The 26,797-nt window shown below is 49.8% G+C and overlaps 2 protein-coding genes across 2 annotated transcripts in view; both read right to left on the reverse strand.

Moving 5' to 3' along the window:
• Nucleotides 1-26,797, reverse strand: part of LOC132574464 (cytochrome P450 2J2-like) — a 585,507-nt gene that overhangs the window by 100,135 nt on the left and 458,575 nt on the right. The gene's annotated exons all lie outside the window — the stretch shown is intronic.
• The window catches only part of DVL3 (dishevelled segment polarity protein 3), a 149,008-nt gene that overhangs the window by 69,404 nt on the left and 52,807 nt on the right, over nt 1-26,797 (reverse strand). The window contains 1 exon segment of the mRNA XM_060242820.1: nt 2,507-2,576. Coding sequence (XP_060098803.1) covers nt 2,507-2,576 — 70 coding nt within the window.

Genomic DNA, 26,797 nt, shown 5'->3' on the forward strand with positions numbered 1-26,797 from the left:
ACCTCCTGATGGCACCTGGTTTTCTGGCCACTGTGTGACACAGAGTGTTGGACTGAATGGGCCATTGGCCTGATCCAACATGGCTTCTCTTATGTGGCACAGAGTGTTGGACTGGATGGGCCACTGGCCTGATCCAACATGGCTTCTCTGATGTTCTTATGTGACACAGAGTGTTGGACTGGATGGGCCATTGGCCTGATCCAACATGGCTTCTCTGATGTTCTTATGTGACACAGAGTGTTGGACTGGAGGGGCCACTGGCCTGATCCAACATGGCTTCTCTTATGTGACACAGAGTGTTGGACTGGATGAGCCACTGGCCTGATCCAACATGGCTTCTCTTAGGTTCTTATGTACTTAAAAGCTTCCAACAACGAAGAATCCATAACCACCCAAGAGAAACTATTCCTGTGTCAAACACATTGTCTACACATCTGCAAAGCAGTTCTGAGAAGCATTTAACGGCAACATATACGAGCAGCAGCTGCCCTCGAAGAGAAGGGTCCAGAACACTTTGATGGTAATTTCCCAAGTCAAGCCGATATCCCTGCCGCTGCTGCTAGACCAGGGGTGTCGAACTCATTTGTTAGGAGGGTCGAATCTGACAAAAAGGAGACCTTGTTTGGTTGGGCCATGTCAGGTTGGGCCGGGCCAGGCCATGTGTGTACCTATTTAAGGTTATGTAGCAGAGATACAAATTTTATAAAGAACACAGACAAACGCAAATATATTTTTAAAAAAACTTAAAACATGCTTAAAACGTTAGCACTCATTGGTCTTAATGGTTTGGTGTAGTGATTAAGTTCGTGGCCTCTTATCTGGGAGAACCGGGTTTTATTCCCCACTCCTCCACCTGCACCTGCTGGAATGGCCTTGGGTCAGCCATAGCTCTCACAGAGTTGTCCTTGAAATGGCAGCTTCTGAGAAGCTCTCTCAGCCCCACCCACCACACAGGGTGTCTGTTGTGGGGGAGGAAGATAGAGGAGATTGTGAGCTGCTCTGAGTCTCTGATTCAGGGAGACGGGCGGGGTATAAATCTGCAATTCTTCTTCTTCTTTCTTTTTATTTCTCCCATAGGACCCAGGGAACTGGGCTAAAGAAGCTCTGGCTCTTTCCTTCCTTCCCCGGGGACTTGGGGTGGGGGTGGGGATGGGGAGTCAATAGAAGGAAAAGAGGCTTGCCTCAGTAGCTCTGCTGTGCGATTGAGAGAGCCTGGCAAAGCAAGCTATTCCTCCCCAAGGGAGGAATCTCAGCCAATGGAGAAAATAGAGGTTTTGCTCTGTAGCTCCTGTGCAGTTCAGCAAGCCTTGCAAAGCAAGCTGTTATGCAGAAGGAAGCAAGAGAGAGGGAGAAGGAAGCAGATGACAGCCTATTGCTCAGGGGCCTGATAGGAGCTCTCTGGGGGCCTGATTCAGTCCCTGAACTGCATGTTCGTCACCCCTGCCCTAGACTGAGCCTGCACGGGTTGTTCCACCAAAAGCTAACACACCCCGATGTAAGAGATGTACAGAACCTACAAGTCATGCTAATTATGGAAGGACGCACTGCACCTGAGTTATCCCTTCAAACACAAGGGCTCTCTTTATATTGTGGCTCTCAGCACCAGTGCTTCCTTTGTAGAAAAAGCCTAGCAGGAGAGCTCATCTGCATATTAGGCCACACCCCCAGGCCTGGGAGCATGTGGCTGCCACGGGGCGGGCTGGCCCAGCTGGAGCCGTGGCCAGCCTAGGCGGAGCGCTGCTCCCATTGGCTCCAGCAGAAAAAAAAGCCCTGATCAGTACAATCAGAGGCCCAGACAGTGTGGTGTCGTGGTTAAGTGTGCAGACTCTTATCTGGGAGAACTGGGTTTGATTCACCCCTCCTCCACTTGCACCTGCTGGAATGGCCTTGGGTCAGCCATAGCTCTGGCAGGAGTGGTCCTTGAAAGGGCAGCTGCTGTGAGAGCCCTCTCAGCCCCACCCACCTCACAGGTGTCTATTGTGGGGGGGGGGGAAGGTAAAGGAGATTGTGAGCCGCTCTGAGACTCTTCGGAGTAGAGGGCGGGATATAAATCCAATATCTTCATCTACCTCACAGGGTGTCTGTTGGGGGGGAGGAAGGTAAAGGAGATTGTGAGCCGCTCTGAGACTCTTCGGAGTGGAGGGCGGGATATAAATCCAATATCTTCATCTACCTCACAGGGTGTCTGTTGTGGGGGAGGAAGGTAAAGGAGATTGTGAGCCGCTCTGAGACTCTTCGGAGTGGAGGGTGGGATATAAATCCAATATCTTCATCTACCTCACAGGGTGTCTGTTGTGGGGGAGGAAGGTAAAGGAGATTGTGAGCCGCTCTGAGACTCTTCGGAGTGGAGGGCGGGATAGAAATCCAATATCTTCTTCTTCAGCCAGTCTGGGCTCATTAGCTCAGACATTTCCCTGCGAATCACGTTATCAGGGGGAAAAGGATTCTGTTTCGCAGCTGCTGGCCGCGGAGACCGAAACAGACCCAAGTCAAGATGCCAGCTTACCCAAGATACCACCCGGCCATTGAAACAGGGAAGCTTGGCGTTGTCGTCGGAGATTTCTTCTTTCACGACCCTGTAAAAAAAGAGAAGACAGGATATGTCGGGCCAGCCCGTGAGGACACGCTAACAGAGCTGCGAGCCTAGTTCTAGGACAAAAACATAAGAAGCTGGCACACCAAATTTAGCGCTAGTTTCCTGCCAACGTCAATCGGCATGGGTCCCAACCAATGTTCCCCTCTAAGCCCTATATGGCCTGGGAGCTGCTTACCTCTGAGACCACCTTTCCCAATTAGCCCCAGAGAGCACTACGATCAAGTTCACGAAATCTCGTGAAGATTCCTGGGCCAAAGGATGTCCAGCTGTGCACCACCCGGGCGAGAGCCTTTTCGGTGGCGGCCCCTGCCTTCTGGAATGCCCTCCCCGAAAACATCAGGGCCCTGCGGGACTTGCCACAATTCCGCAGGGCCTGTAAGACGGAACTGCTGGAACGGGCTTTTAAACAGAGAGCCAGTTTGGCGTAGTGGTGAAGTGTGCAGACTCTTAATAGGGAGAGCCGGGTTTGATTCCCCGCTCCTCCACTTGCACCTGCTGGCACGGCCTTGGGTCAGCCACGGCTCTCGTAGAGGTTGTCCTTGAAAGGGCAGCTGCTGTGAGAGCTCTCTCAGCCCCGTCCACCTCACAGGGTTTGATTCCCCACTCCTCCACTTGCACCTGCTGGCATGGCCTCGGGTCAGCCAGAGCTCTCTTATCTGGCAGAACTGGGTTTGATTCCCCACTCCTCCACTTGCACCTGCTGGCATGGCCTTGGGTCAGCCAGAGCTCTCTTATCTGGCAGAACTGGGTTTGATTCCCCACTCCTCCACTTGCACCTGCTGGAATGGCCTTGGGTCAGCCAGAGCTCTCTTATCTGGCAGAACTGGGTTTGATTCCCCACTCCTCCACTTGCACCTGCTGGCATGGCCTCGGGTCAGCCACAGCTCTGGCAGAGGTTGTCCTTGAAAGGGCAGCTGCTGTGAGAGCCCTGTCGGCCCCACCCACGTCACAAGGTGTCTGTTGTGGGGGAGGGAGATAAAGGAGATTGTAAACCGTTCTGAGACTCTGATTCAGAGACCAGGGTGGGGTATAAATCTGCAGCCTTCTTCTTAACTTCTAACAGAGGCGACCAGCACCTCACTAGCCCACAGCACTGATACCCTGCCCCAACCCAAACAGAATTGCAATGCACTAAGCAACACCTAATAACATCATAGTAAAGAGCGCTGATCACGAACTAATAATCATGCCTCCTAGGGATCAGAACTGTACACGTTTGAGACGTTTTAAGGATTTTATTGTGAGTTTATTGCAACGATTTCATCCTATGTTATTTGAATCACTGTTAGCAGTCCTGAGCCGGTCAGGGGAGGGCAGGATATAAGTGTAATAAAATAAAATAAAATAAAATAAAATAAATAAGCTGCATAGTCTTGCGAGCAACAATTCTACTTTGTGAGCTACTGGCATTAAAGTTGTGAGCTACTGGCATTATTAAAGTTGTGAGCTACTGCAGAAATTAGTGTGCTCTGGGGCCATTTTTTCCTGAGCTAAGACAAAAAGGTGTGAGCTGGAGGCTAAAAACCTGTGGGCTAGCTGTCAAGTCGGCTGAATTCAATAACGAGTCTCTTGATAAAGTAGCAAGTTTATTGTAATCAGAACTGTGGACCATGGCAGAGATTGAAGGACTGAAACACATATGCACTAATCCAGTATTTAAAGTATGAATCTAAAGGATTCCTACGGGGGGGGCAATCTATGCAACACATCTTCACACTAGGATGCTACTTCTTTCGTTCCCAGACCGAAGTCTTGACACCCCATACTCCCCACAGAGAACAAGGCTGGGAAGGCGCCACTATCTTGTTCACAGGTTAGCATTTCAAAGCAGGTTACACAACAAAGGCATTTCTAGAGAGGGGGCAGGAGAGTGAGCTAGCAGCCCCCGGTGTACACTGTAAAGTACCCAGACTCCTTCACTTCAGAACCAACCTTAATACAGATATTGAGTAACCCATAGCAGACTTGACACTAGCTGACCCTCAATCAGCTGAGAGGGAGCACTACTGCCAACCAGTGTTCCCTCTAAGCTGAGTTAGTGTGAGCTAACTCAGTTTCTTAGCCTCCGGCTCAAACCTTTTTGTCTTAGCTCAGGAAGGAGGGCCCCTAAGCAAACCAATTTATGCAGGAGCTTACGACTTTCACGCCAGTAGCATATGGAAGTAGAATTTTTGCTCACAAGGCTCCACAGCTTAGGGGGAACGTTGCCTCCCAGCCGGGAAATGTTGGGACTATACTCCTCCCCTTTGGCGCTGGAAAGTGCCGTCGAGTCACAGGCAACTTCTGGTCGCTCTGTAGGGCAGGGGGAGACAAACATGCGGCCCAGGGCCTGAATCAGGCCCCTGAACAACCGGCTGTCATCTGCCTCCTTCTGCCTCTCTCTCGCTTCCATCTGCGTAGCGGCTTGCTTTGCGAGACTTGCTCAATCACACAGGAGCTACAGAACAAAACCTCTGCTTGCTCCGTTGGCTGAGGCTCCTCCCTCAGGGTTGAAGCAGAGTTTGCTCTGCCAGGCCTATCAATCACATAGTAGAGCTACTGAGCCAAGCTCCTCTTCCTGCTTTTGGCTGAGGTTCCGGGACCCCTGAAGGAGGGAGGGAAAGAGCCAGAGCTTCCTTTGCCTAGTTCCCCCGATCCCATGGGAGAAATACAAAGAAAGCCCCTTTGAGGGCTAATGTTTTAAACGCGTCTTAAATTTTTAAAACAACAAAACTTTCTGTTTGTCTCTGTCATTTATAAAGTTTGTATCTCATAAGAACATAAGAGAAGCCATGTTGGATCAGGCCAGTGGCCCCTCCAGTCCAACACTCTGTGTCACATAAGAACATAAGAGAAGCCCTGTTGGATCAGGCCAGTGGCCCCTCCAGTCCAGCACTCTGTGTCACATAAGAACATAAGAGAAGCCATGTTGGATCAGGCCAATGGCCCCTCCAGTCCAGCACTCTGTGTCACATAAGAACATAAGAGAAGCCCTGTTGGATCAGGCCAGTGGCCCCTCCAGTCCAGCACTCTGTGTCACATAAGAACATAAGAGAAGCCATGTTGGATCAGGCCAGTGGCCCCTCCAGTCCAGCACTCTGTGTCACATAAGAACATAAGAGAAGCCCTGTTGGATCAGGCCAGTGGCCCCTCCAGTCCAGCACTCTGTGTCACATAAGAACATAAGAGAAGCCCTGTTGGATCAGGCCAGTGGCCCCTCCAGTCCAGCACTCTGTGTCACATAAGAACATAAGAGAAGCCCTGTTGGATCAGGCCAGTGGCCCCTCCAGTCAAGCACTCTGTGTCACATAAGAACATAAGAGAAGCCATGTTGGATCAGGCCAATGGCCCATCCAGTCCAACACTCTGTGTCACATAAGAACACAAGAGAAGCCATGTTGGATCAGGCCAGTGGCCCCTCCAGTCCAACACTCTGTGTCACAGAAGAACATAAGAGAAGCCATGTTGGATCAGGCCAATGGCCCCTCCAGTCCAGCACTCTGTGTCACATAAGAACACAAGAGAAGCCATGTTGGATCAGGCCAGTGGCCCCTCCAGTCCAACACTCTGTGTCACAGAAGAACATAAGAGAAGCCATGTTGGATCAGGCCAGTGGCCCATCCAGTCCAACACTCTGTGCCACATAAGAACATAAGAGAAGCCATGATGGATCAGGCCAATGGCCCCTCCAGTCCAACACTCTGTGTCACAGAAGAACATAAGAGAAGCCATGTTGGATCAGGCCAATGGCCCATCCAGTCCAACACTCTGTGTCACAGAAGAACATAAGAAAAGCCATGTTGGATCAGGCCAATGGCCCATCCAGTCCAACACTCTGTGCCACATAAGAACATAAGAGAAGCCATGATGGATCAGGCCAATGGCCCATCCAGTCCAACACTCTGTGTCACACAGTGGCCAAAATTTATACACACACACACACACACACACTGTGGCTAATAGCCACTGATGGACCTGTGCTCCATATTTTTATCTAAACCCCTCTTGAAGGTGGCCATGCTTGTGGCCGCCGCCACCTCCTGTGGCAGTGAATTCCACATGTTAATCACCCTTCGGGTGAAGAAGGACTTCCTTTTATCCGTTTTAACCTGTCTGCTCAGCAATTCCATCGAACGCCCACGAGTTCTTGGTGCCTAATCTTAAAAAGGAACACACATGGCTCAGGCTGACATGGCTCGGCCTGACAAGATATAGATATCAGATCTGGCCCTCGCAACGTACGAGTTTGACACCCCGACGCAGGGTTTGCAAGGCAAGAGATGCTCAGAGCCGGTTTGCCATCGCCTACCTCTGCACAGCGTCCCTGGACTTCCCTGGTGGTCTCCCACCTGATCACCAACCGGAGCAGACCCTGCTTCACTTCCCGAGAGCGCCCAGCAAAAACCTCGTCCTCAGAACGCTAACAAAACGATAACTCTGCAAGGGAGGGTTGGAGGGGAAAAGGCCAGGGTTAAGACCTGCAGTCTGCCCCGGGATGTTTGTTTTAAAGAGAGATGACAGCGTGTGGGCAGCTTCCTAGCCATGTCCATTTGGTGGATTTCTTGCACCTTTCTCTAGAACTCGCCGCAAGAGTCTTCTTCCCCTCCTCCCGGTCTGCAAACTCATAGCCCAACAAGCGTACAGATGGAGAATCAAACCAGTTCCATCTGCAGACCGTTTTCTAATTTGTGGTATCTTATTCCTAAACAGCAAGAGCCCCGTAGCGCAGAGTGGTAAAGCTGCAGTCCTAAGCTTTGCTCACGACTTGAGTTCGATCCCCGGTGGAAGCTGGGTTCAGGTAGCCGGCTCGAGGTTGACTCAGCCTTCCATCCTTCTGAGGTCGGTCAAATGAGTACCCAGCTTGCTGGGGGGGAAGTGTAGATGACTGGGGAAGGCAATGGCAAACCACCCCGTAAAAAGTCTTCTGTGAAAACGTTGTGAAAGCAACGTCACCCCAGAGTCGGAAACGACTAGTGCTTGCACAGGAGACCTTTCCTTTTTCTTTTTCTGTCTTGAAGAGCCCCACGATGCACGATTTATATCCCACCCTCCACTCTGAAGAGTCTCAGAGCGGCTCACAATCTCCTTTGCCTCCCTCCCCCACAACAGACACCCTGTGAGGTAGATGAAGATATTGGATTTATATCCCGCCCTCCGCTCCGGAGAGTCTCAGAGCGGCTCACAATCTCTTTTACCTCCCTCCCCCACAACAGACACCCTGTGAGGCAGGTGGGGCTGAGAGGGCTCTCATAGCAGCTGCCCTTTCAAGGACAACTCTGCCAGAGCTATGGCTGACCCAAGGCCATTCCAGCAGGTGCAAGTGGAGGAGTGGGGGAATCAAACCCCGTTCTCCCAGGTAAGAGTCCGCACACTGAACCACTACACCAAACTGGCTCTCCAGTTTCCGTTCAACCCCTCCGTTCAGTGGTTCGGAGGGAGAAATGGATTTCCTTTCTGCGCTTGGTTGGTGCAGTTCTAAACAAATGTGATGCAGCCTTCAACTGCATTAGACCCTGGGCCCATCAAGAAGAGTACTGCCTACTCCGACTGGCAGCAGCTCTCCAGGTCTCAGGTAGAGGACCGTCACGTCGCTTGCTGTCTGGTCCTTTTGACTGGAGATGCCGGGGATTGAACCCGGGACTTTCTGCATGCTGAGCAACACCTCTGTTGCTGAGCAACCCAGCCCCTCCCCAGCCCTTCCGATTAGCCAGACTACGGAGATGCAAAGCTTCCCACCCAAACAATGCCACGTTACAAGGACATCTGGGGGGGGGGAGGAGTCCAGGCTGCGCTTTCTCTGCGGAGAGATCACAGGCTCAACTACAATAAACCAGCATCTGCAAACCTGGGTAAATTATAACCACTAACATATGCGATGGCGACGTGTTCTCAAGTCGATTTGCACAGCCTTGAGGGCTCAAGTCTCGCCTGTGCGTGCTGCTCTCTTGGTGTAGAAAGTGCTGAGATTCCCAGCATCCCCAAATACACAAACTGCCACACATGTGCAATGCAATTGTGGATTAAAAAAAAAAAAAGGCAGTGGCAGATATGCTAAAAAACCCCCAAAGGACTAGGAGAGCAGAAAAGCTATATGGACCTATATGCCCTTCCCTGCCTTGCTCTTCTTGCCTTCCCTGCCTTGCTCTTCTTCCCCCCTCCAGTTTCGCTCTTCCCGTCCCATCCCATCTTCAACCTTTTAGTCTATCTCCCCCTCCTCCAGTACTGGCACGAACTGCAGCTGAGAATCCTCAGCAGTGTTTGGAAATAATACTTAACATAAGAACATAAGAGAAGCCATGTTGGATCAGGCCAATGGCCCATCCAGTCCAACACTCCGTGTCACACAGTGGCCAAAGAACCAGGTGCCATCAGGAGGTCCATCAGTGGGGCCAGGACACTAGAAGCCCTCCCACTGTCCCCCCCACCCCAAGCACCAAGCACCAAGGAAACAAAGTATCACTGCCCCAGATATAAGAACATAAGAGAAGCCGTGTTGGATCAGGCCAATGGCCCATCCAGGCAACACTCCGTGTCACACACTGGCCAAAGAACCAGGTGCCATCAGAAGGTCCATCAGTGAGGCCAGGACACTAGAAGCCCTCCCACTGCCCCCCCAACACCAAGAAAACAGAGCATCACTGCCCCACACATACGAACATAAGAGAAGCCATGTTGGATCAGGCCAATGGCCCATCCAGTCCAACACTCTGTCACACAGTGGCCAAAGAACCAGGTGCCATCAGGAGGTCCATCAGTGGGGCCAAGACACTAGAAGTCCTCACACTTTTGTCCCTACCAAGCACCAGGAATACAAAGCATCACTGCACCAGACATAAGAACATAAGAGAAGCTGTGTTGGATCAGGCCAATGGCCGATCCAGTCCAACACTCTGTGTCACACAGTGACCAAAGAACCAGGTGCCATCAGGAGGTCCATCAGTGAGGCCAGAACACTAGAAGGCCTCCCACTGTCCTTTCCCACCCTAAGCACCAAGAAAACAGAGCATCACTGCCCCAGACATAAGAACATAAGAGAAGCCGTGTTGAATCAGGCCAATGTCCCATCCAGTCCAACACTCTGTGTCACACAGTGGCCAAAGAACCAGGTGCCATCAGAAGGTCCATCAGTGAGGCCAGGACACTGGAATCCCTCCCACTGTGCCCCACCAAGCACCAAGAATACAGAGCATCACTGCCCCAGACAGAGATTTCCAACAATACGCTGTGGATAATAGCCAGTGATGGACCTCTGCTCCATATGTTGAACCAATTCCCTCTTGAAGCAGTCTATGCCTGCACAGCTGCCACGTCCTGCAGCAGTGAATTCCAAGTCCTTTGGGTGAAGGACTTCCTTTTTGTTCTAATCCAACTGCTCAGCAATTTCAGTGAATGTCCACGAGTTCTTATATTGTGAGAAAGATTTTTAAAAGTACTTCTTTCTTTCTTTCTTTCTTTCTTTCTTTCTTTCTTTCTTTCTTTCTTTCTTTCTTTCTTTCTTTCTTTCGCTTAAACTTTAAGCAAATAGGTCTCTATTCTACTGGTAGGGAAGATGATGATGAAGATATTGCATTTATACCCTGCCCTTCACACTCTGAATCTCAGAGCGGCTCACAATCTTTTTTCCCTTCCTCCCCCACAACAGACACCCTGTGAGGTAGATGAAGATATTGGATTTATACCCTGCCCTTCACACTCTGAATTTCAGAGCGGCTCACAATCTCCTTTACCTTCCTCCCCACAACAGACACCCTGTGAGGTGGGTGGGGCTGAGAGAACTCTGACAAAAACTGCCTTTTCAAGGACAGCTCTGCGGGAGCTATGGCTGACCCAAGGCCATTCCAGCAGCAGCAAGCAGAGGAGTGGGGAATCAAACGTGGTTCTCCAAGATAGGAGTCGTCGCACTTAACCGCTACACCAAACTGGCTCTCGCATCTCTTAAGATATTCAGAATCTTAAATGCTTATGTAATTATAGTTGTTTTTCCACTCCTCCACTTGCACCTGCTGGAATGGCCTTGGGTCAGCCATAGCTCTGGCAGAGGTTGTCCTTGAAAGGGCAGCTGCTGTGAAACCCTCTCAGCCCCACCCACCTCACAGGGTGTCTGTTGTGGGGGAAGAAGATAATGGAGATTGTGAGCCACTCTGAGATTCAGAGTGAATGGCAGGGTATAAAGCCAATAGAGAGAGCCAGTTTGGTGTAGTGGTTAAGTGCCCGGACTCTTATCTGGGAGAACCGGGTTTGATTCCCCACTCCTCCACTTGCACCTGCTGGAATGGCCGTGGGTCGGCCAGAGCTCTGGCAGAGGTTGTCCCTGAAAGGGCAGCTCCTGTGAGAGCCCTCTCCAGCCCCACCCACCTCACAGGGTGTCTGTTGTGGGGGAGGAAGGTGAAGGAGATTGTGAGCCGCTCTGAGACTCTTCGGAGAGGAGGGCGGGATATAAATCCAATATCTTCATCTACCTCACAGGGTGTCTGTTGTGGGGGAGGAAGGTGAAGGAGATTGTGAGGCGTTCTGAGACTCTTCGGAGTGGAGGGCGGGATATAAATCCAATATCTTCATCTACCTCACAGGGTGTCTGTTGTGGGGGAGGAAGGTGAAGGAGATTGTGAGCCACTCTGAGACTCTTCGGAGAGGAGGGCGGGATATAAATCCAATATCTTCATCTACCTCACAGGGTGTCTGTTGTGGGGGGAGAAGATATAGGAGATTGTGAGCTGCTCTGAGTCTCTGATTCAGGGAGAAGAGCAGGGTATAAATCTGCCCCCTCCTCACAGGGTGTCTGTTGTGGGGGAAGAAGATATAGGAGATTGTGAGCCGCTCTGAGTCTCTGATTCAGGGAGGGCGGGGTATAAATCTGCCCCCACCTCACAGGGTGTCTGTTGTGGGGGGAGAAGACAGAGGAGATTGTGAGCCGTTCTGAGTCTCTGATTCAGGGAGAAGGGCGGAGTATAAATCTGTCCCCACCTCACAGGGTGTCTGTTCTGGGGGGAGTAGAGGAGATTGTGAGCCGCTCTGAGTCTCTGATTCAGGGAGAAGGGCAGGGTATAAATCTGCAGTCGTCTTCTCCTCGGACGCCACATTTCAAAGGAATCGATTGCTGTTTGACAAAGCGCTTCCCCAAGGTAAAGAGGAACTATCTCCGGTTCGCTCCTTTATTTAATCACTTTAACTCGTCCCACAGCCATGTTTATTCTCGCCTGATGCTGCTGGATACTCCAAGTGCCTTTTCTCCCGCCCCCCTTCGATTTATGGAGAGCTCCTGCTGCATGAATGGAAGGCATTGTGCCTTTATTGGGTGGAGGGGGGGAGGTAGCAGCTGGGACATTACCAGCCGCCAAGCCCTTTTCTCTTCTGGAAAGCCATATGCTACTGCCCGAATGAGATGGGCTTTGATGTCTCTTTGCCAGATGGAACCAGGCGAGGAAGAAGAGCCCTCATCTGGGTCAACGCCTAGGGGAGGAGGGGTGGGGAGGGACAGGATTTCAAGGGGTGTAGATGTGTGCTGTTCCGAAGTCCACTCAAATTCGTGTTTGTTACATCAGTAACGGTGTCCAGCCATCTCATCTTTTGCCGTCCCCTTCTTCTTTTGCCTTCTGTCTTTCCCAGCATCAGGGTCTTCTCCAGGGAGTGCTCCCTTCTCATTGGGTGGCCAAAGGATTTGAGCTTCAGCTTCAGCATCTGACCTTCCAGGGAACAGTCAGGGTTGATTTCCCTTAGGACTGACTGATTGGCTCTTCTTGCAGTCCAAGGGACTCTCAAGAGTCTTCTCCAGGGAGTGCTCCCTTCTCATTGGGTGGCCAAAGGATTTGAGCTTCAGCTTCAGCATCTGACCTTCCAGGGAACCGTCTGGGTTGATTTCCCTTAGGACTGACTGATTGGCTCTTCTTGCAGTCCAAGGGACTCTCAAGAGTCTTCTCCAGCGAGTGCTCCCTTCTCATTGGGTGGCCAAAGTATTTGAGCTTCAGCTTCAGCATCCGACCTTCCAGGGAACAGTCTGGGTTGATTTCCCTTAGGACTGACTGATTGGCTCTTCTTGTAGTCCAAGGGACTCTCAAGAGTCTTCTCCAGGGAGTGCTCCCTTCTCATTGGGTGGCCAAAGTATTTGAGCTTCGGCTTCAGCATCTGACCTTCCAGGCAACGGTCTGGGTTGATTTCCCTTAGGACTGACTGATTGGAACTTCTTGCAGTCCAAGGGACTCTCAAGAGTCTTCTCCAGCACCACAGTTCAAAAGCATCTATTCTTCTGCGCTCGGCCTTCCTTATGGTCCGGCTCTCACAGCCGTAAATTACTGCTGGGAATACCATCGCTTTGACTATACGTATGTATGAATAGGCGTAGCCATGAAATTAAAAGACATCTGCTCCTTGGGAGGACAACTATGACAAACCTAGGCAGTATAAGCAGAGACATCACCCTGCCAGCAAAAGTCCGGATAGTCAAAGCGATGGTGTTCCCAGTAGTAATATATGGCTCTGAGAGTTGGACCATAAGGAAGCTCAAGAGCAAAGGGATAGACGCTTTCAAGCTGTGGTGCTGGAGAAGACTCTTGGACTGCAAGAAGATCAAATCAGTCAGTCCTAAGGGAAATCAACCCTGACTGTTCCCTGGAAGGTCAGATGCTGAAGCTCAAATACTTTGGCCACCCAATGAGAAGGGAGCACTCCCTGAAGAAGACCCTAGAACTAAGCAGTAGACAAGTGCACCTTTAAGACCAACTCGGTTTTATCCAGAATGGAAGCTTTCGTGTGCTCTTAAGCAGACGTCATCAGACAAAATGGGAATGGCAAGCAGCAGTTCTTAATATAAGTGGGCAGTGAGTTGTTACGCAGAATCATGGGAATGTTTTTAGCAGATTAAAAGAATCACAAATAGGGATCTGTGTTTGTTAGTGTCAGGGCAAAGCAGGGCTGAAACAACACCGGAGGGTGATAAAAGCAGACTACTGTTGTAGGTGTGAAGTGCCATAAATCTATGTAACATTCTGGCTTTGTTAGTTTAGAGGGCATGGTTTCTCAAGAGGTATAACATAGAAGAAGATGATATTGGATTTATATCCTGCCCTCCACTCCGAAGAGTCTCAGAGCGGCTCACAATCTCCTTTACCTTCCTCCCCCACAACAGTCACCCTGCGAGGTAGATGAAGATATTGGATTTCTATCCCGCCCTCCACTCCGAAGAGTCTCAGAGCGGCTGACAATCTCCTTTCCCTTCCTCCCCCACAACAGTCACCCTGTGAGGTGGGTGGGGCTGAGAGAGCTCTCACAGCAGCTGCCCTTTCAAGGACAACCTCTGCCAGAGCTATGGCTGGCCCAAGGCCATTCCAGCAGGTGCAAGCGGAGGAGTGGGGGAATCAAACCCGGTTCTCCCAGATAAGAGTCCGCGCACTTCACCACTACACCAAACTGGCTCTTAAGATCAGGTAGCAGAGATATAAACGTTATAAAGGACACAAACACAATTAAAGATTCTTTTTTAAAACAGTTTAAATAAAACATGCTTAAAACACTAGCACTCATTGGTCTTAAAGGTGCATTCTTTGTATCTCTCCCATGTGATTCAGGGGACTGGGCAAAGGAAGCTCTGGCTCTTTCCTTCCTTCCCCAGGGGACCCGGGAGTGGGGGGGCGGGTAGGAGCCTCAGCCATTAGAAAGAAGACAGGCTTGGCTCAGTAGCTCTGCTGTGCGATTGAGAAAGCCTGGCAAAGCAAGCTATTCCTCCCCACTTCTCTGTTAATTACTGACCCCAGTTCTGTATATATTCAGACACATGATAAGAGTAGATTCCGGGGGGGGGGGGGGGTTAGCTGTGTTGATCTGAAGCAGCAGAACAAAAGTTTGAGTCTCGTGACACCTTTAAGACCAACACATTTTAATGCTGGGTATAACCACACACACTTCAGAAAGTGTATACCCAAAATCAGAACTTCGTTGGTCTTAAAGGTGCCGCTGGATGATATTGGATTTATATTCCGCCCTCTACTCCGAAGAGTCTCAGAGCGGCTCACAATCTCCTTCCCCTTCCACCCCCGCAACAGACACCCTGTGAGGTAGATGAAGATATTGGATTTATATCCCGCCCTCCACTCCGAAGAGTCTCAGAGCGGCTCACAATCTCCTTTCCCTTCCACCCCCGCAACAGACACCCTGTGAGGTAGATGAAGATATTGGATTTATATCCCGCCCTCCACTCCGAAGAGTCTCAGAGCAGCTCACAATCTCCTTTACCTTCCTCCCCCGCAACAGACACCCTGTGAGGTCGATGAAGATATTGGATTTATATCCCGCCCTCCACTCCGAAGAGTCTCAGAGCGGCTCACAATCTCCTTTCCCTTCCTCCCCCGCAACAGACACCCTGTGAGGTAGATGAAGATATTGGATTTATATCCCGCCCTCCACTCCGGAGAGTCTCAGAGCGGCTCACAATCTCCTTTCCCTTCCTCCCCCGCAACAGACCCCCTGTGAGGTAGATGAAGATATTGGATTTATATCCCGCCCTCCACTCCGAAGAGTCTCAGAGCGGCTCACAATCTCCTTTCCCTTCCTCCCCCGCAACAGACACCCTGTGAGGTAGATGAAGATATTGGATTTATATCCTGCCCTCCACTCTGAAAAGTCTCAGAGCGGCTCACAATCTCCTTTACCTTCCTCCCCCACAACAGACACCCTGTGAGGTGGGTGGGGCTGAGAGGGCTCTCACAGCAGCTGCCCTTTCAAGGACAACCTCTGCCAGAGCTATGGCTGCCCCAAGGCCATGCTAGCAGGTGCTAGTGGAGGAGGGGGGAATCAAACCCAGTTCTCCCAGATAAGAGTCCGCACACTTAACCACTACACCAAACTGGCTCTCCAGTTCAAACTTTGTTCATGGGGTACGGTAGCAAGAGTAAGATACAGGGAAACTTGGCTTCAGATCTGCACTGCGGCGTGAACCTCATAACAAATGAGCTTGACACCCGTTCTAAAGCCCGGAAAACAATGAGCGGATTGCAATCGATCATGTCCACTTTGCACATAAACTTCTGTCGTATGCCGCTCTCCTGGGGTCCGCCCTGGCTTCCCATATCCTATCCCTACTGTGTTGTTTTTATACCTATGCGGTACCGTCTCCGGCATTTAACGTATCCCGTCTAATACGGTAAGCTTCGCTTCTGATCGCTGTAATCCTGATCCAATTTATCTTGCTTATCTGATGTCTCGTCCTACTGCTCGACTGACGCTGCGTAAGCCGTAGTCTCAGTGGGACAGGCGGGCGATTAAAAAGTAATTGAATAAACGCCTATCAAAGCTGGATTTGGAAACCAGGGCGCTGACTTTAAAGGCCTCTCTAGCGAAAGAACCAGAGTGAACTGAGGCCTCTTGATGGTTCTTCCCGTTGTAGAAATTCCAGTCGTAGCATTTTTTTCTGTCAGACCTTTAAACAGCGATGGGAAAACGTGAGCAGAAAATTCCGGAAGGCAAACAGGGGCTTCCATCCTAATTAAGTTACTTTCTGTCCACATGCGAAAAAGGGAAGCCCAGAGTCTCAAATGCACTCATTCAATCTGACGGAGCATTTTACAGCATCTCTATTTATATATTTTGTTTCAACCAATCAAGATAGAAGATACTGGATTTATTAAAAAAGGCCAAGGTAGTCCCCCGTGCAAGCACCAGTCGTTTTCAACTCTGGGGTGACGTTGCTTTCACAACATTTTCACGGCAGACTTTTTACGGGGTGGTCTGCCGTTGCCTTCCCCAGTCATCTACACTTTCCTCCCAAGCAAGGCTGGGGACTCATTTTACCGACCTCGGAAGGATGGAACGCTGAGTCAACCTGGAGCTGGCGACCTGAACCAGCTTCCGCTGGGATCGAACTCAGGTCGTGAGCAGAGGACTCCGACTGCAGTACTGCAGCTTTACCACTCTGCGCCACGGGGCTCTACGGGATTTATACCCTGCCCTACACTCTGAATCTCAGAGTGGCTCACAATTTCCTTTTCCTTCTCCCCCACAACAGACACCTTGTGAGGTGGGTGGGGCTGAAAGAGCTCTCACAGAGCAGCTGCCCTTTCAGAAGAGAGGCAGTTTGGTGTAGTGGTTAAGTGTGCGGACTCTTATCTTGGAGAACCGGGTTTGATTCCCCACTCCTCCACTTGCAGCTGCTGGAATGGCCTTGGGTCAGTCATAGGTCTGGCAGAGTTGTCCTTGAAAAGGCAGCTGCTATGACAGCCCTCTCAGCCTCACCCACCTCACAGGGTGTCTGTCGTGGGGAGGAAGATAAAGGAGATTGTGAGCCACTCTGAGACTCTGAAATTCGAAATGGAGGGCAGGATATAAATCCAATATCATCATCTTCTTCTTCAAGGACAGCTCTGCCAAAGCTATGGCTGACCCACGGCCATTCCAGCAGCTGCAAGTGGAGGAATGGGTAGTCAAACCCAGTTCTCCCAGATAAGAGTTCACGCACTTGACCACTACACCAAACTGGCTCTCAGATAGATCCAGGTGGGCAGCTGTGTTGGTCTGAAACATACTCAATACTCAAATAAGGGATATTGGTTTTTTATCTCATTACATATACTAAACCCATCTTCCACAATATTTTAATGTATTCTTTTTTTCTAGTGGCAAACTAGAATGATGTTTATAATCTATATTACATGTTAAAAAGTAAATTAGGTGGACAGGAACACCTGTGAGAAAGACATGTCCTCAGTTTAACCCAGACTTGCAAACAATAGAGCAATTAACAGACTCCATTTATTGCCTTGTGACACTCTCACCATCATTCTCCCATTCTGACATGTTACTTACTGTCTTATTGGTTCCTCACTCAAATGCTATCCAGACCAAAAGTTCTTTCAGTTTGTTAATTTCACTACTTTGCCATTGGATTCTAACTTCCTTGTTTTGCCACTGGATTCTAACTCAGCCAACAGAAGGAGGAGAGGCTTGGCTCAGTAGCTCTGCTGTGCGATTGAGAGAGCCTGGCAAAGCATTCTTAACCACTGCCCACCAGCTCTATGTAGCTCTGCTCACCGTACCCCAGTCCATTGTCTGATGAAGTGTGCATGCACAGGAAAGCTTACATTCTGAATAGAACTCTGTTGATCTTAAAGGTGCAAGTGGACTCCTAATTTGTTCAACCAATCAAATCACTGCAGCTTACTGAGGTGCAGGAAGGAGTGGTTTGAAGCCATGAAATAGCACAGCATTTCTTCCTTGAGGTGGGCAATCTACATGGAAGCTGATGAGGGGAAATATCTTGGTATAATACTACACACTGGAAGCCCAGAGTTAGTCACCCAGCAGCTGGCCACTATATGCGACAGAACGCTGGAGCACTTCATAGAACCATATAGAGTTGGAAGGGACCTCCAGGGTCATCTATTCACTAGTCCAACCCCCTGCACAATGCAGGAAATTCACAAATAGCTCTCCCTAAGTTCACAGGATCAGTAAAGAAGTTTGAAGGACTACTTGTCTGATCCAGCAGGGCTTCTTATTATGTTCTTATCTCTTTATTTACATCCAGTTTCCCTCAGAGATGTACAGGGAATGAATCCCTCATAAAGTACTACTCAATGCTTCTGGGGTGGTTCTGGATGTGAAGCTGGTAACACAACATTTTTTTTTTATGAGATGGAGATTAAGAACATCGGAAGAGCCCTGCTGGATCAGACCAGTGTTATATCTGGTCCAGCATGCTGTCTCACAAAGTGGCCAACCAGTTCCTCTGGACAGCCAGCAACAGGGCATAGAGGACACAGTCTTCATAAGAAGGGCCCTGCTGGATCAGGCCAGTATCCATCTAGTCTGGCATCCTATTCACACAGGGACCAATCTGTTCCTCTGGAGGTCCAACAACAGGGCAGAGAGGCCAAGGCGTTCATAAGAACATCAGAAGAGCCTTGCTGGATCAGACCGGATTAGTCTAGCATCCTGTCTCACACAGTGGCCACCCAGTTCCTCTGGACAGTCAATACCAGGGCATAGAGGCCAAGACCTTCATAAGAACTTAACAAGAGACCTGCTGGATCAGACCAGTGGTCCATCTAGTCCAGCATCCTGTCTCACACAGTGGCCAGCCAGCTCCTCTGGAGGGCCAACAGCAGGGCACAGAGGCCGAGGCCTTCATAAGAGCATCACAACAGCCCTGCTGGATCAGACCAGTGAGGGTCCACCTAGTCCAGCATCCTGTCTCACACAGTGGCCACCCAGTTCCTCTGGACAGTCAATAACAGGGCATAGAGGCTGAGGCCTTCATAAGAACATGAGAAGAGCCCTGCTGGATCAGACCAGTGAGGGTCCATCTAGTCCAGCATCCTGCCTCACTCAGTGGCCAGGCAGTTCCTCTGGAGGGCCAACAACAGGGCAGAGAGGCTGAGGCCTTCAGAAGAGCCCTGCTGGGTCAGACCAGTGGTCCATCCAGTCCAGCATCCTGTCTCACACAGAGGCAAACCAGTTCCTCTGGAGGTCCAACAACAGGGCAGAGAGGCCTTGGCCTTTGTAAGAACATCAGAAGAGCTTTGCTGGATCAGACCAGTGAGGGTCCATCTAGTCCAGCATCTTGTCTCACACAGTGGTCAACCAGTTCCTCTGGAGGGCCAACAGCAGGGCAGAGAGGACAGATTAGAGTTGGATTTATGCCCTGCCCTTCACTTGGAGTCTCAGAAAATCTTACAATCTCCTTTTCCCTTCCTTTCTCCACAACAGGCACCCTGTGAGGTAGGCGAGGCTGAGAGAGCTTTTGAGAGACCAGCTCTGCGAGAACTGTGACTGACCCAAGGTCACCCAACAGCTGCATGTGGAGGACTGGGGAATCAAACCCAGCTCTGCAGATTAGAGTCCGAAACTCTTAACCACTACACCAAATGGCTCTCTAAAAAAAATAATGCCACAGTACCATGGTTCCGGGCACCAATGCACATTGTTCAGGTTTATTGCCAGTTTCTCTCTCACACATGTGTGTGTGTGGGCACACACACACGGAGCCCACCACAGCCAGTGGCAATTAAGAACAGAAGAGAAGCCATGCTAGATCAGGCCAATGGCCCCTCCAGTCCAACACTCTGTGTCACATAAGAACATAAGAGAAGCCATGTTGGATCAGGCCAGTGGCCCATCCAGTCCAACACTCTGTGTCACATAAGAACATAAGAGTAGCCATGTTGGATCAGGCCAATGGCCCCTCCAGTCCAACACTCTGTGTCACATAAGAACATAAGAGAAGCCCTGTTGGATCAGGCCAGTGGCCCATCCAGTCCAACACTCTGTGTCACATAAGAACATAAGAGAAGCCATGTTGGATCAGGCCAATGGCCCCTCCAGTCCAGCACTCTGTGTCACATAAGAACATAAGAGAAGCCATGTTAGATCAGGCCAGTGGCCCATCCAGTCCAACACTCTGTGTCACATAAGAACATAAGAGAAGCCATGTTGGATCGGACCAATGGCCCCTCCAGTCCAGCACTCTGTGTCACATAAGAACATAAGAGAAGCCATGTTGGATCAGGCCAATGGCCCCTCCAGTCCAGCACTCTGTGTCACGTAAGAACATAAGAGAAGCCGTGCTGGATCAGGCCAATGGCTCCTCCAGTCAAACACTCTGTGTCACATAAGAACATAAGAGAAGCCGTGTTGTATCAGGCCAATGGCCCATCCAGTCGAACACTCTGTGTCACACAGTGGCCAAAAAAAATGAGGCACTGCCAGGAGGTCCATCAGTGGGGCCAGGACACCAGAAGCCCTCCCGCTGTTGTCCCTCCCAAGCACCAAGAATACAGAGCATCACTCGCCCCAGACAGAGAGTTCCAACAATACGCTGTGGCTAATAGCCACAGATTCCTCCCAAGTAAATAATCACTTGATATTCTGCCTTAAACTCCTGAAGTCAAGTCGTTCTAGGGCTCCAGTCTGCCCAGAAGCCCTTTTCCCCAGTTCCAGATGCAAGAGGCTGGTTGCCGTTATTTACCATGTGGGAGCAAAGGGGAAAGCGTTCTCCGCGTTCAAAGGCTCTTTAGTATTCCTTTCATGCACCAGAGCGGAGCCTCAGCACTGAGTCAGCGCCAAGATTAAGCGCCGGGGAGGGCTGCCAGTGACGCAGACGGCTCGCGTTTAAGACTTCAGATTTAAGAATGTCTGTAATAAACACTAGGCAAAAATGCACGCAGGCCAGGCCAGGCCTCCTCCTTGGGAACATATCCTCTCCGCAGACAGATGAGGGCTAGGTTTCACACACAGCCAACAGCAGAATTGCTGGTCTGAGTGAATTAATCCACTGTCATCAACCCCAGGTCACCAGGTATGGTGAATCGTTCACTGCCAGGCTGGGATACCATGGGCAACACTGTACCTGGTTTTTGACCACTGTGTGACTCAGATTGTTGGATTAAATGGGCCATTGGCTTCACTTTTGTTCTTGTATCTGGGGCAGTGATGCTCTGTATTCTTGTGCCTGGGGGCAACCGGGGGGGGGGGGGGCTTCTGGATCCACTGGTAGACCTCCTGATGGCCCCTAGGCTTTCGCCACTATGTGACAAAGTGTTGGACTGGATGGGCCATTGGCCTGATCCAACATGGCTTCTCTTATGTTCTTATGTCTGGGGCAGCGATGCTCTGTATTCTTGGTGATTGGGGGTGCATAGTGGGAGGGCTTCTAGTGTCCTGGCCCCACGGGTGGACCTCCTGATGGCACCTGGGTTTTTGGCAACTGTGTGACACAGTGTTGAACTGGATGGCCCATGGGCCTGATCCAACATGGCTTCTCTTCTGTTCTTATGTGACACAGAGTGTTGGACTGGATGGGCCACTTGCCTGATCCAACATGGCTTCTCTTCTGTTCTTATGTGACTCAGAGTGTTGGACTGGATGGGCCACTGGCCTGATCCAACATGGCTTCTCTGATGTTCTTATGTGACACAGAGTGTTGGACTGGAGGGGCCATTGGCCTGATCCAACATGGCTTCTCTTCTGTTCTTATGCGACACAGAGTGTTGGCCTGGATGGACCATTGGTCTGATCCAACATGGCTTCTCTTCTGTTTTATGTGACACAGAGTGTTGGACTGGATGGGCCATTGGCCTGATCCAACATGGCTTCTCTTCTGTTCTTATGCGACACAGAGTGTTGGCCAGGATGGGCCATTGGTCTGATCCAACATGGCTTCTCTTCTGTTCTTATGTGACACAGAGTGTTGGACTGGATGGGCCATTGGCCTGATCCAACATGGCTTCTCTTATGTTCTTATGTGACACAGAGTGTTGGACTGGATGGGCCACTGGCCTGATCCAGCATGGCTTCTCTTCTGTTCTTATGTGACACAGAGTGTTGGACTGGATGGGCCATTGGCCTGATCCAACATTGCTTCTCTTATGTTCTTATGTGACACAGAGTGTTGGACTGGATGGGCCATTGGCCTGATCCAACATGGCTTCTCTTCTGTTCTTATGTGACACAGAGTGTTGGACTGGAGGGGCCATTGGCCTGATCCAACATTGCTTCTCTTATGTTCTTATGTGACACAGAGTGTTGGACTGGAGGGGCCACTGGCCTGATCCAACAGGGCTTCTCTTATGTTCTTATGTGACACAGAGTGTTGGACTGGATGTGCCATTGGCCTGATCCAACATGGATTCTCTTATGTCTGGGGGCAGCGATGCCATGTATCCTCGGTGCATGGAGAGCAACAGTGGGAGGGATTCTGGGGTTCTAGTCCCACTCGTAACGTCGATGACCGCTCGGCTTTTGGCCACTGTGTGACATAAGAGAGCTGGACTAGATGGGCCAGTGGCCTGATCCAACATGGCTTTTCTTACGTTTAGGTACAAATTCATTTATGTTAGATGTTTTTACCAACACACCTGCAAATATATGCCCTAGGTTAGTCGTCTGATGCCTTAAAGGGCTAAGAGGAGAGCTGTATTTGTCAAGCTTGGCTGTCTACAGGCCTTCTAGGCAACCAGGTGAGCCAATAGGCTTACTAAATCCTCCCCCCCACCACCCCAAGCAGAAATCGCTATGAGGATAATAAGAGCCTACAGAGACCGTGAAAGTACATTAGTAATCTGTTCTCTGGCTCCGCGCGTAGTAATTATAACTGCCTAAACGTTGTGAGGAGACACCCAATTATACGGTGGATGTAATGAGGTCTTAGCTGTCCTCCTCACTACACCCCAGTAATACCACGAACACCCACAATCTCCCACGAAAGCCCAGACTCCAAATCATCCCTGAATCTGACCAGGTAAATGAGTTTAAGGCAGGGGTCCCCAACATTTTTGTGTCTACGGGCGCCTTTGGAATTTCAACAAAGTGTGCTGGGCGCAACCCCAACATGGTTGCCACAGGAGGCGGAGCCAAGCATAGAACGTCAGGGATTAAGTTCGTATACAAATCTAACAGTAACTCTCTTCAACATTTCAGACAAAAGCTCGGTCCAACAGGAGGCCTTCTCATTTGCACGGCCAATCAGAAACCCTGCTGGAGGAAAGCCCCACCTAGAGCCGCCCATTTTCTAAAAGCACTTGGAAAGCACCATAGTACCCACAAGCGCATCACTGGGGACTCCTGCACGTCGACCTGTAAGGGATGCTTAGCAGGCCAGGAAGTGAATGGGAGACAGCAGTTCATTAATTCACACTCTTGGACATTACTTTCCCTGTGCAGATGTGTCTAGCCAGAGAGTTCCCCAGAGACCAAGGCCTTTGTAGGGGCCAATGTACACTGAACCGCAGGAGAGAGGAACTCTCTAGAGCAGGGGTGTCAAAGCATCTGGCCTGGGGGCCGAATCAGGCCCCCGGAGGGCTCCTATCAGACCCCCGAGCAACTGTCTGTCATCTGCTTCCCTCTCTCTTGCTTCCTTCTGCATAACAGCTTGTTTTGCAAGGCTTGCTCCATCACACAGGAGCTACAGAGCAAACCCTCTATTTTTTCCACTGGCTGAGGCTTCTCCCTTGGGAAGGAAGGGGGGGGAGGAAGAGTTTGCTTTGGCAGGCTCTCTCAATCACACAGCAGAGGTACTGAGCCGAGTCTCTCTTCCTTCTATTGGCTGAGGCTCCTCCCCCCCCCCCCCGGGGAAGGCAGGAAAGAGCCAGAGCTTCCTTTGCCCAGGTCCCAGAATCCCATGGGAGAAATACAAAGAAAGCACCTTTAAGACCAACAAGTGCTAATGTTTTAAGTTTTTTTAAAAAAAAAAAACTTTAATTGTGTTTTTCTGTGTCCTTTAGAGTTTATATCTCTACTATCTAATCTTAAATAGGTATACAGATGGCCTGGCCCAACATGGCCCAGCCCAACAAGGTCTCATTTATGTCAGATTCGGCCCTCATGACAAACGAGTTTGACACCCCTGCCCTAGAGCATCTGCTTTGGACTCTTTTAACTCCCCAGCTCCTGACAATAAATCGCGGACTCAGCCCAGTCTGGTTTAACAGCAGGCAAACGGCTTGTGCCATAAACGAGCCAAAAGACTGCGGAATGTGCTTCGCTAGCAGGACGGCTTATTCCTGGAAAAGGAATTATTCCTCAGCGGGAGAGCAAAAAAGACGCTAGGGAAGGAGGGAGGGAGAAAGAGCTGGCTGGAGCGCCTTCAGTCTCACGCCGAGGAGAAGGGGAGGAGTGCGGGGAAACACACACACACACACCCCAACCAGTGACCCAGCCACCAGTCCCATGCCAAGAAGAACGGGGCAGCTTTCTGCAATTTTCTGAAATGCCCGGCCGAGAATAAGGCGTGCCAAGTTTGCAGCTGCACCAAATAAAACAAGCAATACCTCTGCGGATCTGTTTATTTACGTGGCCTTCTTGGAGCTTTGTGGAGTATGAAGAGTTCCATTCAGAGGGCAGAATGTCAAAGACCAGGCGGGCGGGGATGGCTGCGGCTTCCTCCAACGGCCACTGCAAACATCCCTCACAGGCTAGCCTGGGCTGTCACCAGCTGCATTCCTGGACCCGGGGTTGGGGTTGGCACACTCTGAGCTTCTGGTGCCCCCCCCCCGAGGCTGACTTGCCTGCCCTCCTCCCACTCACCTGCTTGCCCAAATCCAACATCCACGCCGCCAACTGCGCCACCCAGCACAGTCAGGGAAAGGGCACTGTGGTATCTGCTCTGGGAAGACCTCTCCTGGAGTACTGTGTTCAGTTTTGGGCAGCACATTTTAAGAAGGATATAGACAAGCTGGAACGGGTCCAGAGGAGGGCGACGAAGATGGTGAGGGGTCTGGAGACCAAGTCCTATGAGGAAAGGTTGAAGGAGCTGGGCATGTTTAGCCTGGAGAGGAGGCGGCTGAGAGGTGATAGGATCACCATCTTCAAGTACTTGAAGGGCTGTCATATAGAGGGGTCTGGAGACCAAGTCCTATGAGGAAAGGTTGAAGGAGCTGGGGATGTTTAGCCTGGAGAGGAGGCGGCTGAGAGGTGATAGGATCACCATCTTCACGTACCTGAAGGGCTGTCATAGAAAGGATGGGGCGGAATTGTTTTCTGTGGCCCCAGAAGGCAGGATCAGAACCAATGGGTTGGACAAACGCAATTAAAGATTTTAAAGAAAAACCTCGTTAAAATAAAACGTGCTTAAAACATTAGGATGTTAGTCTTAAAGGTGCTTCTCCCAACTTTTGAAAGTTTGAAAGGATCCATGGAGGGCAAAAGAAGCTCTGGTTCTTTCCTTCCTACCCCAGGGGACCAGGAGGGAGAGGAGCCTCAGTCAGTAGAAGAAAGACAGGCTTGGCTCAGTAGCTCTGCTGTGTGATTGAGAGAGACTGGCAAAGTAAGCTATCCCTCCCCCCTCCTCCCCAAGGGAGGAGCCTCAGCCAATGGAGAAAATAGAGGCTTTGCTCTGTAGCTCCTGTGCAATTGAGCAAGCCTGGCAAAGCAAGCTGCGATGTAAAAGGAAGCAAGAGAGAGGAAGAAGGAAGCAGATGACAGCCAGTTGCTCGGGGGCCTGATAAGAGATGTAAAATTTCTAGAAATTTTGAAGCTCGGGAAAAAAAACCATGTTTTTTTCTGGTTTTCCAGAAAAAAATGGAAATTTTTGGAAAAACTGAAAAAATGCTACATTAGCACTTATTTTTTCTTTTCCAGATTGAAAGTCATTCTGTTACTTTAAGAACATAAAATATAACTATGGACAATTTTACTTGGCATGAAATTATCAAAAATAGCTTATTAAAAATATAGTGTATCCAAACAATTATTACAAAGAGAATTTACTTTTTAAATAATATTTATTTGTAATTGTAACAAATGGAGCAACAATCTCCTGAACTGTTTACTATTCGAACACCTTGTCTTAAAATATTTTATTCATCATGTTAAAATAAAACATTCCATAATCAATTTTTTTCTTCTTTTTTCAATTTTTCCAATTTTGGGGGGGGAAAAAACAAAAAAGGCTTCAGGAAAAAAAACGGAAAAAACTATTTTTTTTCTGAATTTTTCCGGGTTTTTTCCCAGGTCTCTACATCTCTAGATAGGAGCCCTCCGGGGGCCTGATTCGGCCCCCAGGCCACATGTTTGACACCCCTGTCCTAGAGCTTTCTGTACTCCTGCTAGAGTACTACCCTGCTGTAATGTGTGATTTAAAATAAAAAAAAAAAACCTTCAAAGGCTGAAGTTTACATCAGGGTCTGTCGATTTCTCCTCAAAGAGAAATGAAAGAGAAAGTTCTCTTTTGAAAGAGAAATGAAAGAGAAATTTGAAAAAGAAATTTCTATTTTGAAAGGGGGGAGGAAGGAAACGAAGGGGACATATTTTTAAGAGGGAATTTTAGAAAAGGGGAATTTCTTTCCTCGTCGCAACACGACCGCAATGGCATCAATGGCAGATTTCTTCCTGGATGCTGCGCTTGAAGAACTCGTCATCAAATGCTTGAATATCTCCTGGAGTTTCCAGCCCTGTTTCCTCAGCAGCGACCCCATTTCTTGGCTACCTGCTGTCAATGGGGGGGGGGGGTAACAGAACCAAAGAACGGGGAACCCACAGGCAGACCTGAGCCCTGAGCCAGGAACGAGAATCCCTTATGCACACCCAATGAGGACATGAACTCAGAAAAGCGCTGCAACGCATGCCCAGCTCAACAGGGATTGCACATCCTTATCTAAGCCAGCACAGCATAAATAACAAAGCCATGAGGATTCCATTTATTTTTACTGACACAGAAAGCAATGTAATGGTTTCGACAATATGCTAACTTGGGCAAATGTAAAAAAAATTTATAATCGCCCTTTTAAAAAAAAAAACAGATCG

This window comes from Heteronotia binoei, chromosome 6 (assembly GCF_032191835.1).
Source record: "Heteronotia binoei isolate CCM8104 ecotype False Entrance Well chromosome 6, APGP_CSIRO_Hbin_v1, whole genome shotgun sequence".
In the NCBI taxonomy this organism is placed as follows: domain Eukaryota; kingdom Metazoa; phylum Chordata; class Lepidosauria; order Squamata; family Gekkonidae; genus Heteronotia; species Heteronotia binoei.